Source organism: Dromaius novaehollandiae, chromosome 14, assembly GCF_036370855.1.
Source record: "Dromaius novaehollandiae isolate bDroNov1 chromosome 14, bDroNov1.hap1, whole genome shotgun sequence".
In the NCBI taxonomy this organism is placed as follows: Eukaryota; Metazoa; Chordata; class Aves; order Casuariiformes; family Dromaiidae; genus Dromaius; species Dromaius novaehollandiae.
The window spans coordinates 5,638,434-5,650,921 of record NC_088111.1 but is presented as its reverse complement, the minus strand read 5'-3'; the positions used below and the strand labels follow the sequence as shown (position 1 = coordinate 5,650,921).

Sequence of the window (12,488 nt, the reverse complement as noted above, 5' to 3'; positions counted from 1 at the left end):
TGTAGCAGGCCTTCCTACAAGTCCTGTTGTGCACTCTAGGATACAGGAGCAGAGGGTCTTCAGTGATCTGGACTACAGCTAGCTCTGTGGCTGATGCTGCTCTAGTGTTGTGGTGTGTGATAGGAATGACGTTCATGTTCCCTACGAGGACGCTGTGCTTGGCGTAGCCATCTCTTTGCCACAGAGGGCATGTGATAGGTAGGGAAGGAGGGGAGATGGTCCTCAGCTGGATCAGGAGTTTAAGGGTGAGTGGGCTGTGAGGCTGTCCCAGCTCCAGTCTCTAAAAGAGGCCCCGTTTGGTGATTTCCACTGAAGAAATGGCAATATCATTCAGAATCTGCAGTTTGGTGATAGATGAAAGATTCTTCTGTCGATGCTTGTACTGCAAGATTTTGTTTTCATCGATGAAAATATGGAAATAGTCCTGGTCAGAGTAGATTTCAACCTGAAAGAGAGACTGTGTTAGAGTTACCAGGTGGAAGCTTATGTCCTCACTAGACCTTGTTGCTCCTATTTCAGTGAGCTTTCAGATTTGGGCAAGCACATCTACAGCCAGCTTCAAATCCTACCAGAATGGACACATGCACTTGTCACCTTTCTGGGCCAAATGAAGGAATAATTACGTTCTTTGCTTAATGCTAGCCTGGTGCAAAGCCTAGACTGAAAAGAAATGCAGGGCCAAAGGATCATTGCTGGAGCTCTGCATGTCTGCACCAGAATTGTGCAGAAATCAGCAGCAAAACAGGGGACAAAAGAAATGCTGATGGGGATCTTCTCAGACAGGCAGAGAGGGGCAGTTACTGGGTATGGTGCTGGCTGGAAAGGCAGGGTTAGATCTGTGAGGAAGACCATGATTTTGGCAGGGTGACCTTTGTGTGTTCAGATTTATACCCATCTGTACACCTGCTGATTTGGGCCCAAAGATGCAGTGAGATGGGGAGGGGAGGGGCTGCAGCTCTTTTCTCCAAGTAGTGGCCCTTCATGCTAAAGATGGCAGTTTTGCTTTAGAAACCTGTGGAGATGTTCCTGAATTACAGCCATGTAACTGAGAGCAGATCGGGGCATTTAGGAAAGGACCAAGTGCAAAGGAGAGGATAGAGTCACTTCTGTCCTACCAGAGGAGACCTGTGGGACCCACCACGTTACCTGGAACGACTCCTTTGCTTCAAAGGGGAAGGTGTTATTAACTTCTTCCTTCCCCCAGTGGTTGGCTAGGAAGGAGTTGCAGACGATTCTGGAGCTGGCAAAGCGAGGGTTGAAGTGGAAAGCGATTTGGTCTCCAGGATCACAGAGGAAATTAATTTCAAACCTAAAATGATGAGAGAAATAAATGATTCAGCCCCATGGAGCTGGCCTGTGTGAGATGTCCCCTTGCTCCGAGAAGAGCGGTGGAGAGCACCCTTACATGCTTGTGCTGGAACTCGTTTCGCCTTTGATGATGACACTCCAGCCAGGACACATCCCCTCTGGGTACAGTGCCTCGAACTGCCGGAGAAGAGCGCGTCAGTGAAACACAGCCAGAGAGGTGCCTGGCTCCACTCCCCCCTCCACCCAGCCCTCACGTCTCCATCCCCGCATCACCTCTGTCAGCTTTCTCATCCTCTCTTTGTCTTTCCCTTTATCCCCCCTTCCCACACAGACACACACGCTCTGCACCTGCCTCTTTCCCACTCTGAAAGAAACAAACTCAGTGGTTTGGTTTTTTTCCTCTTTCTCAGGATTTTTCTTCCTCCCTGATTCCCCCCAGCTCTTCACAAAAGACCTTGGCTGCAGCAAATCTCACCTTATCAACTGGATGTTGAAGCAACCTTCATTTTGTATCAACTTAGAGAGAAATGTCAGGGCTCTTATTAAAAAATAACCTGAATAGGTTCATTGTTGGCAGGACACAAAGAAGTTCTGCTCCTTCTCCCCACTTGAACAACACGAAATCTTAAGAGACCTAAGCAGAAAACTTTGCGATGCTTTGAAGAAGAGTTTGAACGGCAAGGTGTTGATCAGAGGAATGAATGTAATGTGGCATCTGACATGTCCTCACCCCAAGTTACACAGATGACTCTTCCCAAGAGCTCTTTGCCTGACTCCCCGTACCACTCTCTCCTCCCATCTTCAAGGTTAAACTTGCATAAAATGAGTTGGATAACATTTCTTTTTGAATAATTCATAGTCTTATTAAATAAGTCATTTTTATAAGAAGTGCTTGCCATTTCACCCCACCTTTTTTAGCGCTCTGATGATCTGCTTCCCTTCCCCTCATTAATGGGATCATATTTCTCCACAAGTGTCAAGGACCTGTCAGCCAAAGACTCCCCAACCCCACATCACACAAAGTTACCACCGAAACGCAGCCAGCTCAGATGAGGGCAGTAGTTATAGCTCCTGCAAACAGGGGGTGAACAATAATGCTGGCTACAACAAGCAGGGTACAAACAGACCTGATCTTGGGGGCCCAAGGCAAGCAGCTAAATCAGAGGTTCACCTGTCAGATCCTCACTCTCTTCACCATGTGGTGCTCCATCCAGCTCCCACTGGGAATTAGGACAAAGAGCTGAAATCAGGCATAGATTTTTCTGCAGTGGTTCTTTTACCCAGATACTGGGGGCTAGAGCCTGCTTTCCCTACTGCTAGCACCCTCTTTTTAACCCCAGTTTTATCTTCCTCCTTAAAATTTCAGTCTCTTTCTTACATCTTTGCATTTCTGAGCATCTCCCTCCCACAAACTTATTCTTCACCCTGGGAAAATCTTTCCAGCCATGGCAGCTCCAGGCCTGGCTCTCCCTCCTAAGAGCTCAGCACTTCAACTCCCTGGTCTCCTTTCTCAGTCACAGCTTCCCATTCCCAAGGCATCCTTGAGATATGCACATTTTGGAGGCAGCAGCTGAGACGTGATCACTGCAGACCTTGTGGCCTCGTGCCCAGCTCTTTCTGGGAGGTGGCCCTAGAAGCCCCCACGCGTTCGTCCAAAGGCTCTAACGACAACCTGCTTGTGCCCCTGTGAGACATGCCAGGGTGGTCGAGCTGCCTATAAGGTCTCAGTGAGTGGTGATGCTAGCACCTGAGCTGGCTTTTCCTACACACGCAGCAAAACACACCACACACGCAGCAAACAGCAATGCCTTCAACATGCAAAGGGCAGATGTTTCTGCTGCTGAAGCACTGGCTACATTTTGGTCTCAGCTGAAACCCTCCCCAGCCAGAAGAGCTGCTGTCAGGGCAGGCGCTACCCCAGATCAGCCCTGACCTAACAGACAAAAAAATCCATCCCATTGCCTTTTCTCGAAACCCCAAGCCTAACACATAGGATACACACTGGGTTTAACATAGCCTGGACTCTTCTGAAACAGAGGGGCAGCACCGTCCGTAGCATCCCTGCATGCTTCGGGATTTCCAGCTCTGCTCGGGGTTTCTCACCCTTACCTGTGTGCTTTCCTTTATCCATCACCCGGCCCCCAGCCGCTACCCATCAGCCAGAGCAGGCTGTGCAGGGTCCAGCCCGTCCCTTACCCGCAATGCCATCTCGCTCGCCTGCCTTTCCGCTCTCAGACCAGCGGGGCTATGGGGCTAGGAGGGCCTATATAGGGGCTGCCTGCCAGGAGACCACGTGTGCGGGATTAGCAGAGATGGCAGACTGAGCTCTGCTTTTCAGAGCGGGCCTGTTGGGCATTGCTGGGAAATGGGGAGCAGGAAATCCCCCTCCCTGCCGGGCGGTCAGCCCGCTCATGCGCTCGGTGCTAATCCACCCCTTGCATTGCACTGACAATAGCGGCGGCAGCTAAGCAATCCCGAGCCGTGGCGCGACGGTGCCCTGATGTCCAGTGATGGAGAGGCAGAAGGTTCAGGCTGTAATCCTGGGGCCGGATATAAGGCCATCCCAACCCTCCCTGGAGCGGGTGGGGACTCCCATAGCTCGGGAAGAGATGCTGGGAGTCCCGCTGCTGTGCAGCCCGCAGAGCAAAGCCCGGGCTCGGCAGGGAGAGGTGGCAGAGAGGAGACGCCGTGACTCCTGCAGGGGATCAGCCCCCTGATGAGGGTAGGGCTCCCGAGGAAGCACCTTCTGCCAAACCAAAAAAGGGGTTGGTTTTTTTTATTTTTCCCTTCCTGTTTTCTTTTTTGCTAGTCCTTTGTGGCTCAGACCCAAATGAGCTGATGCCAGCTCTGTCACAGCCACTTTTCCACCTCGCAGCACCCTCAGGGCTGGTGGGGATTAGGGATGCCGCTGCGCTGAGGTCAGCACGCCCTGGGTCCCCGCTCGGCCGCTGCCGCTCACATTTCCCCTCTCCGCTGCAGACAATACAGGGATTTGGGACCGGGGTGAGGGCGCCTTTGTCAGACATTTCCTGTCATGGAAAGGCACCAAGAAATGGGCAGCAATGAAATGAATGATGAGTGCATCCCTGAGGTGTGGGGAGATGCTCACAGCAACCCTGCTTGCATTGCAGGCTCTCACAGCAAGCTGCACTGCACCGCAGCTCCCCCGCTCTGGGGCACCGCTCGGCGCTGGGAGGGGAAGGATTAGCTGGGAAGGCAGACGGATGGGGCAGGAGATTTGGCTTTCGAGCAGTTGGGTCCTTTCGCCGTGAGGAATGGAGCAGACACCCTGGTTGGGGAGGTCAGGACATCCCTAACTGCGGGTGTCTGCCTAGTCTGCAGGCAGTCTGAAAGAGCAGCTCCGAGGACAGGGCAAACTTTGTCCCCTCTCTTCAGCTTAGCTCTTCGCTCTTCACCCAACAGTGGAAGCTTTCCTGAGGGCAGTTGGTATGTGCTAACGTGTGGCTGGGCGAAACGGAGTCAGGGAAGGGAGGCAGCAGGCACCTGGCCATCACCAGGTTTGCTGAGATGAGAAAAAAGGAAATCCATTTCCCCCAGCGTGTTACCTTCCCCCAATGTGTCTCATGCCTCCCCTCTGCCAGGTCTGCTGTAGGAGCAAGCCCTCTGTGTGCTGGAGAGGAGGATTTTAATTCCAGACTCACCAGTGGCACCACTGGCTGGGAGGTTTCCCTGCACTGTGACTTTCCCAGGCCACCTTCATTTCTTGAAGCTCCCGAGCTCCTGGTGGCCACCATCTGCAGAGCTTCCAGGGAAGTCCCCCCTCTGCAGAAGGTCACACTGGGCCCTGATTTTCCATGATTGCCGAGAAAATCCCCACTCCCAGCTTGCTGCATCTCCCAGGGGTGTCCTGTGCACTCAGCAAGGTCCAGATCCCAGATGTTCTAGGATTGCTGTGCATTTCCTCCTCCTCACAGGCTGATTGCATTAAAAACACATGCTGTCCTCCATCGCTGCATGGATGGGACTCTGGGATACCCCACAGATGGTCCTGCAGGAATCCATGGCTTTTGTGGTTAAATCCTTCTCACTCTATGGGCCACAGTGCTGATGTTATTTAATGTATTTGTTTTGTTTCCATTAGATAAGTGGAACGAGAGCTACTATCCCAGGCTCTGGTGCCCTTGGCAGATGATTAAAAATGCAGTCCAACACACATACGGGCCAGCAGCCTCTCCTGGGGCTAAAAAAGCCAGGCCCCAGGCAGGGATTTGCCCACTTGGACTCCTACAAACCCATACTGCTCCCCATGTGAAGGCTGTGTCTCCCACCCGCTGCGGCAAGCAGCACGCGGGCAGGGGACTGCCGACACGGAGGTGACGTCCTCAGCGGCCACGGCCTGGGCATGAGCAGGAGGAGCCCTTCGCTGCCTTCACAAGTACTTGGGCTGGTGCTCAGTGATGAGGACAGGGCTGCTTTCGTATAAAGAAGGTAAAGCGGGCGCTGGGGACCTGGCACGCTCCCCTGCACCGAGGAGGTGCTGCAACGCAGGTGCTGCCGCGCGCCGGAGCAGAGCAGCGTGTCTGTGCTACAGATGGCAGCACCGGGACGCGCAAGAGAGCTGAGAGCGAGCGGCTGTGAGTCATCCCTCCCCGGGCTGCCTGAGCGTGCTGGGGATGGTCCTCGATGAGCCACCAAGCCACACGTTTCCCCTGCCTGTGACAGGAGCCCTAAGTTGCATCTTCACTCCCCAAATCCCCCCTTTCTACTTGCTTCCCCTGCCAGCCAAAGGGCCGCAGGGAGAAGGAATTGCTTTTGAGACCCCGCCACAGTGGTGGGCAAAACCAGTTAAAATTTGAGTTGTGCGTGTTCGGAAAGGAGCAATCTGCAAGCTAAATAATCACACTGAGTTGAGCTTAATTGTGCTAATGAAGTCAGGGGGCTGGGAGAAGGCGGAGGCAGTGCAGAGCACGTAGGGCAGCTGGAAAGCGGGGAGGAGGCAGCAGGCCATGGTGAGCCATCCTCCTTCTGCGCGTGGCTCAGCAACGGGGTACGCTGGGCAGAGGCTTCCCTGCAGCAGGGCTGAATCGTGGGAGCTGGAAAATGCCACATCTGGGGAGCTGGGAATGCTCTCAAGAAGGAAAAGGGGATTTAGACTGCTGCCATTTCAGAGATGCCGACTCCTGAGGTGCTCAGCACTTTCCCAGAGTCAAAGCTTTCCTTCCCATCAGTGTTTCAGCGAGAGCAAGGGGCCTCGCTGCAAGAAAGGCTGCTGGGGAAAAATGCAAACACAGGTGTTTCACCAGTAAATGATGGCCAAATACCAACCGGTTTTACAGGTGCATCTTTATTTACATTCTCCCTTGTTTGCCATTGTGCAGGAGCCACTTTAACATGTTTGCTCAGCAAGGGGGAAGGGAGTGAAAAGATGTTCAAAATCTTGGACGTCAGAGGCAACTCTAGGTGGTCAGTGGCTTATGTTTCCTGCTCTCTTCCCAAAGGCCCTGGTTATGTGCCACATGGGTACAGAAAAGGCAGATACAGCCTGAGGTGGAAGGAATATAGTGTAGAAAAGGAGATGATAAACTGATAGGTTGTTAGTTGCAGGCGATGTTTGTTAGTTTGACACTTTGGTGGTTATCAAATGGCCTATTAGCAGACCTGGTTATTCATTTATCAGCCATTTGGCCAATAATCGTCAGACTGGGCATTCCTGCACCTTTCCTTTAAGTTGTTATTATCCATGTCCTGCTCTTGGGCATTCATCCCAAAGTCTTTTTTCTGCTACTCGAGGAATGACTGAAAATCTCAGCAAGGAGCTTCGCTCCAACACTGCCCTGCGGGGATTTTTGTGCAAGGGCCTTCTGTGCTAAAATGGGTGCATTTTTCTGGAAGTGTGATTATTTTAATTAGTCTCTAGAGGTCTCCAAATACAAAGAATGAACTCTCAGGAACTGAACATAGTACTTTTATCTGCACATTATGCACAAATGTTCTTCTCTTTTTCCTGACTGACTCTGCAGTTTGCTCACAACATGATGCTTCAGTTCCTGTTCAGGTTCAGGTCCTGTTCATCTTGTTCAGATGTTTAGATACCTGTTCAGGTTTTACTGTGAGCTCTTCTAGGCAAAGAGTGTGTTTTCCTATCTATACCGTGTCTAACTCAGTCAAGTCCTGAGGTGAACAGGGGCCTTTGGATACTGCTGCAGTTTAAAGAAACAGTACTGACAGCAACAGCAGAGATGCAGCAGCAGCAGCATGCGGATCTGAGCCCATCTTGATATAGGTCCCCGGTTTGCACTCTGTGAACCTGTCCTCGGTATATTTTCTGCACACTGGTGTGTGTCATCCTTTACCTTGTCCCACCAGCCAGAACCATCAACCCACAGATTTGGCTGTGCACACACCTATGTTATATTGCTGTATACATCCTCATATATTGTTGCACAGCACTATCCTCCTATTAACATTCGTTTGCATATGTACTCGCACACATATGTTAAGCACACGTGTATATAGCACCTGCTGAACCTCAGCAATATGAACCAACTGGAGGCCCATGATCACAAATTAACTCGCATTACTTAAATACCCCAATGCAAACAAGCTGGCCCAGAGCTCCCGGCCAGCAGCCAGTGGTGGCCAGTGGGCTCCCGGGTGCCAAGCTGGCTTTGTGCTCAGTGGGCTAGACCCAGGGTGACTTTGTATTTTCTGCTCTATTAACTAATGCTCAGTGGCCTGTTTGCTTCTGTTTTACTTCCTATTTTGTTCAGCCTGCCAGCAACATTACCAGGGCTAGGGCTGTCTCCTGTCCATGCTGTCTGTCATGGTTCTGGAGATAGCTGTGTCTTTGAACATCTTGGAGGGCACCTCGTCTGGCCATTCCATGCCTCAGGGGAGCTCCATGACGCTCTCCTCCAGCATGAGGATTTTGGCCGCCTCCTCTGTCTCTGGAGCTGCATAAACCAGAGGGACCCGGTGGCTTTCCCAAAACCCAGTACTCTTTGTTTTAGGACAAAAGCGTTGCAGAAAAAAAAGTTCCATGAAACAATAGTTAGCATGCAAGCAGAGCTTCCTGGGCATTGCCCAGTGTCTGTGTGTGCCAGGCAGGCCCAGCTCTCCTCGGAGGGTGGGTCTGGGTTACCCCTGAGCCAGATGGGTCTCCCGCAGCTTTCCTCCACCAGGCCAGATCAGGGTGTGCAATTTCCCCGGAGGACATGCCTGTGTGAGACTTCTCCAGACTTGCTTATCTGCCTGCTTGCATTATTTATACCTCCTCCACAATGATTTCTGTTCCTCCAGGGAATTCCTGAAACTCCCCCTTGCAATGAGAATATAGCCCTCTGCTCTGTACGTGCCACCCTCAGGAAGCTGTTACCCCAGGGAGAGTCTTGGCACATCACTCAGCCAGCTAACATCGACTCCCTTTCCCCCAGACCTGCATATCAACCTTAGCTGCCTTCCTGGAATTGCTCTGCTTGGGATAGCTCTCTAACTCGGCTGTCTTTAAGGAGCACTCGGAGAGATGGGCCATCTCGGAGCTGTGCCAGGCTGTTTGGGGTGACTGCTGCTCCAGGCCCAGCACAGGAGAGAGCAACCTCTCAAAGGATGCAATCGTTTTGAGTCAAATCTCAGCATAACAGTCTGTGGCATCTCCACATTTCCATAATCTCATTCTGCCATGCTTTATGGTCCTTACCAGAAGAGGGCTGGAGACTCCAGGCAGATCGCTAAGACAAATGAAAATCATCATCAAAATCGCACATGGATCTAATTCTAGAAGAGCCTGATGCAACACCCTCTCTGCCTCCCACTCTCTGGGATGTGGATCAGCTTCGCAGTCTGCAGCTCTCACACACACGCCTTAAAGAGGCTTCAGTTTAAATGCTTTGCAGAGCAAGCCCATTGCGACCGCTCAGTCTAAATATTAAGAGGCAGATCACTGGAGACCAAGGAAAGAAAAACATCACACCCTGCAAGGTGGCAAGAGAAACAGTGAAACACTAACACCCACAGGCACATGCTGTCACTGTCACGCCTGGTGTTGACCGAGCTTCAAGGACGTTGTTAAAGTGTCAGCTTCATCACAGCCCCTAACTAGCCGCCAAGCCACAGGGAACAGCCTCATCGCTGGAGGTTTCTGTGGTCATTGCGTTTGTCAGTTTTTCCATTCTTTGGAGTATCATTAGTGTCCCACAATCTTCCCAATTAGGCAACAATCCCGGGGAAGGGGAGGGAATGTCTTTTCCCCCAGCAGTCATCTAGGCAACGGCTTGGCTGGAGCTACAGGATATGAAATTCTGCTTTTATGGGTGTTCGCACTGAAGTGTGAAAAGGATCTCGTTCAGTTCTGGGCAGTACCGTGAACTTCCCTTGCAATTGTAGGCCAAGTAACCGCGTCTCTTTGGGCGCCGTCCCCCCTCCCAGCGAAACAGGAAGGTGATGCTGCCCACGCTGCCAGCCCACGAGGAGGAGGAAGTGCAACCGAGGCCAAAGCTGGGAGCCACTGATGTCCCCAGTGCGGCTCCCGTTCGCCGATTAGGGCTTTCCTTTTGAGCAGCTTTGAGAGGAGTGAGGATGAAAGGAAACGCAGTGGAGACACAAAGCGTGCCTGGTTTATTTTATTTGTGACTAGCCTCCACTTAAAAGGAAACCAGCGTTATCAGCTCCAGCACCACCGGGTCAAATGAGTAAATGAAAGAGGAGAGTTTCGTTTATGATCTGGAGCTAGAGTTTGCTCTTATATGGGCATCTCCACCAAGCGTTGCTTGCTGCCACCTTGCTGCTATTTGTGTCACGGGGCCAGCCAGGCTCTACCCTGCCGCACCGGAAACCGAGCTAGGGTCCTCCAGAGGTGAGAGGCGTGAAAGCACAGAAAGCAGTTGAGCATGAGCTGTAGCTACCCCTGTTTCCTCGGCTCAAGGCAATTGCGTGTGCTGCAACACAAACATCTCTGAGGCCAGCATGTCACTACCAGCCAGTACCCACCTCTTCTATGCTCCTAGCCAGCAAGGCTTTTTGAACCATTACTTTGTAGTTCCTTGCTTAGTTCCCAAAGGAGAAGGTGGTGAAGTCCTGTGCTACATCAAAGCAGGTTGTGTTTCCATTGCCAGTGGCTCCAGTTGGAAAGAGGTGCTGGGTTCGAAGCCTTGCCCTTCCCGATGCTCCTGGACCCTTACACATCACCATTGCTCGGTGCTCTAAGGTTCAAGCAGCAGGTAAACACACAAACTGGCACGGGTGCTTGTTTACGGCCCAGGGTTCCCAGAGCCAATATTTGATCATCCATAAATAATTGCCCTGTTGTATATGCAGAGACCTGATTTATCCTGCTCCTCTGTGATACCTTCCAAACTCCCCGGGGAGACATCTGTCTCTTTCTTCCCAGTGATTAATAGGGAAGGAGGAGAGCTGGCACTGGGCCTTGCCATATTCCTCTACACGAGCATGTGGGTGTACCGAGTGTCCTTTCATGGTGGTCCCTGGCTCAGAGCTAAAGCAATGACAGCTACTGAGAAAGGAGCGGGAGGTAAGTGCGAATGCTCTCTGCCCAGTTTTAGCCTGGATCAGTTGAATGCCTGGTTCCTAGGGAATGCAGTCAAATTTGCCAAAGGCCCCCCCATCCCACATAGCCTCAATTAAAGTTGCTGTATCTCGCCCCTCTCCAGAACAGCCATTCAGAAGTGTTTCCTAGCTGTTTCCCCAGTGAGATTAGTCTTCAAGGGTCAGTTTTCCTAGGTCTGGGCAGGTCTGATTCTACGCCAAATGATTTACTGCCCTAAAATGCAAGGGGAGGACTCCTGCACTCAGCTATGCACACACATAATAGCATGACAGGCTCTTGCTAATACCGTCCCCTGCCAGCCTTGTGCCGGCTCCTTGGACAGGGAGAGCACACGGCAGCAGGCCTGAGCAGGGCACAGGCAGGCCACGCTCCCTGTATCAAAGGCTGGGATTCCTCTCCGGGGATCTGTGTGCAGGTTAGGGCCATAATCACGCGCATGCAGGTGCGTTTGGAGAAGGCAGAGAGGAGAGGGAAGTCCAGAGCCAGGGGGAGGGAGCTCTTGGGGTATGCTCTATACTGTTTTTCAGAGACCAGAGTGTGGTGCATCTCACATGCTGGAGCCCTGCCAGCTCTGGTCAGCTTTCATGAGGAAGGTTGGTCCTAGAGCAGGTCCAGTTTGGGATCAGATGATGATCATCGCTGAGGGAGGTACAAAAAGCTTGAAAGAGGAGACTAAGTGTCACAAACCTTCCAGCCGGCTGTTGAGCCCAGCCCTGGGTGACCTCTTCTAAGCACACAAACACGCAAATAATATCTATCCAGAAGGAAGAACTGCCAAACTCGGAGGCAACATAGTACTTCCCAGGAGGCAGGCAGCCCAGGAAGCATCTACCCAGAAAGCTGCCATCCATCACCCGCTCTTGGGGTTGGCAAGCCACTTCAGAGACAGTTCTGCCTCCGACCAGGATGTGCAGTTTTGCTTCGGGGCAGATCAGCAGTGGGTAGCACTGGAACACGATAGGGATCGTGCCATGTTCCTGCAGCTGCTGGCAGAAGCATGAATTCCACTTCAGAGGCTTCTCAAAGGAGCTTAGCGGGTTTTTAGAGGTATTTGTGGAGGAGGAACTCTGACTTCAGTCAAGGAAAAGAGCTTAGGAATTGAGAGGCTTGCAGGGTCCAGAGCATGTCCTTCTTTTCTGCCTTTAGGCATTTGGCCTTGCACTACTGCTGGTTTCTTCTCTGTAGTCCTGTTGCATTGCAGAAGCCACCTCAGGCTGGCATCTGCCCACGGCACCAATGGTGTAAAGACTACGATGTTTGCAGAGGGGACGGAGGGCCTGCACTCCATCACAGCCTCTGTGGAAAAGGGGAAGATGGCAGGTGGGAGATGGGGGTGCAGGAAAAGCCTTTGCAGCCCAATAGGGCCTGTCATGTATCTGAAGGGGACCCATACATGTCTGCCTCAGGCCACCAAGTCAACTGATCCCTGAGCTTAGAGACTTGGATCACTGAGCTTTGATCCTCTCTGCATGGGGTCTGGAGACCTTTCCTACGTAGGACTGGTTGATGGGGAGAAGTGCTGGGTGTTACTGTAACCTTTCAAAGGCAGTTGGGGGAGGAGGATGCAGCTTTCTGCTATTTTGGAGAGAAGGGAGGAAGAGGAAGGGCTGCTGAGAAAGACTGAAACTAGAAAAATGACGACGACAACAAAAAAATA

At 51.9% G+C, this 12,488-nt stretch overlaps 1 protein-coding gene across 1 annotated transcript; it reads right to left on the bottom strand.

Annotated features, from left to right (window-relative positions):
• Positions 1–280: 280 nt before the first annotated feature.
• Positions 281–3,516, bottom strand: GRIFIN (galectin-related inter-fiber protein). The gene is made up of 4 exons (XM_026116101.1): positions 3,505–3,516; positions 1,406–1,485; positions 1,147–1,309; positions 281–445 (listed from the first exon to the last, which is right to left on the bottom strand). The coding sequence occupies exons 1-4, from the start codon at positions 3,514–3,516 to the stop codon at positions 281–283; spliced, it is 420 nt and encodes a 139-aa protein (XP_025971886.1).
• Positions 3,517–12,488: the final 8,972 nt, after the last annotated feature.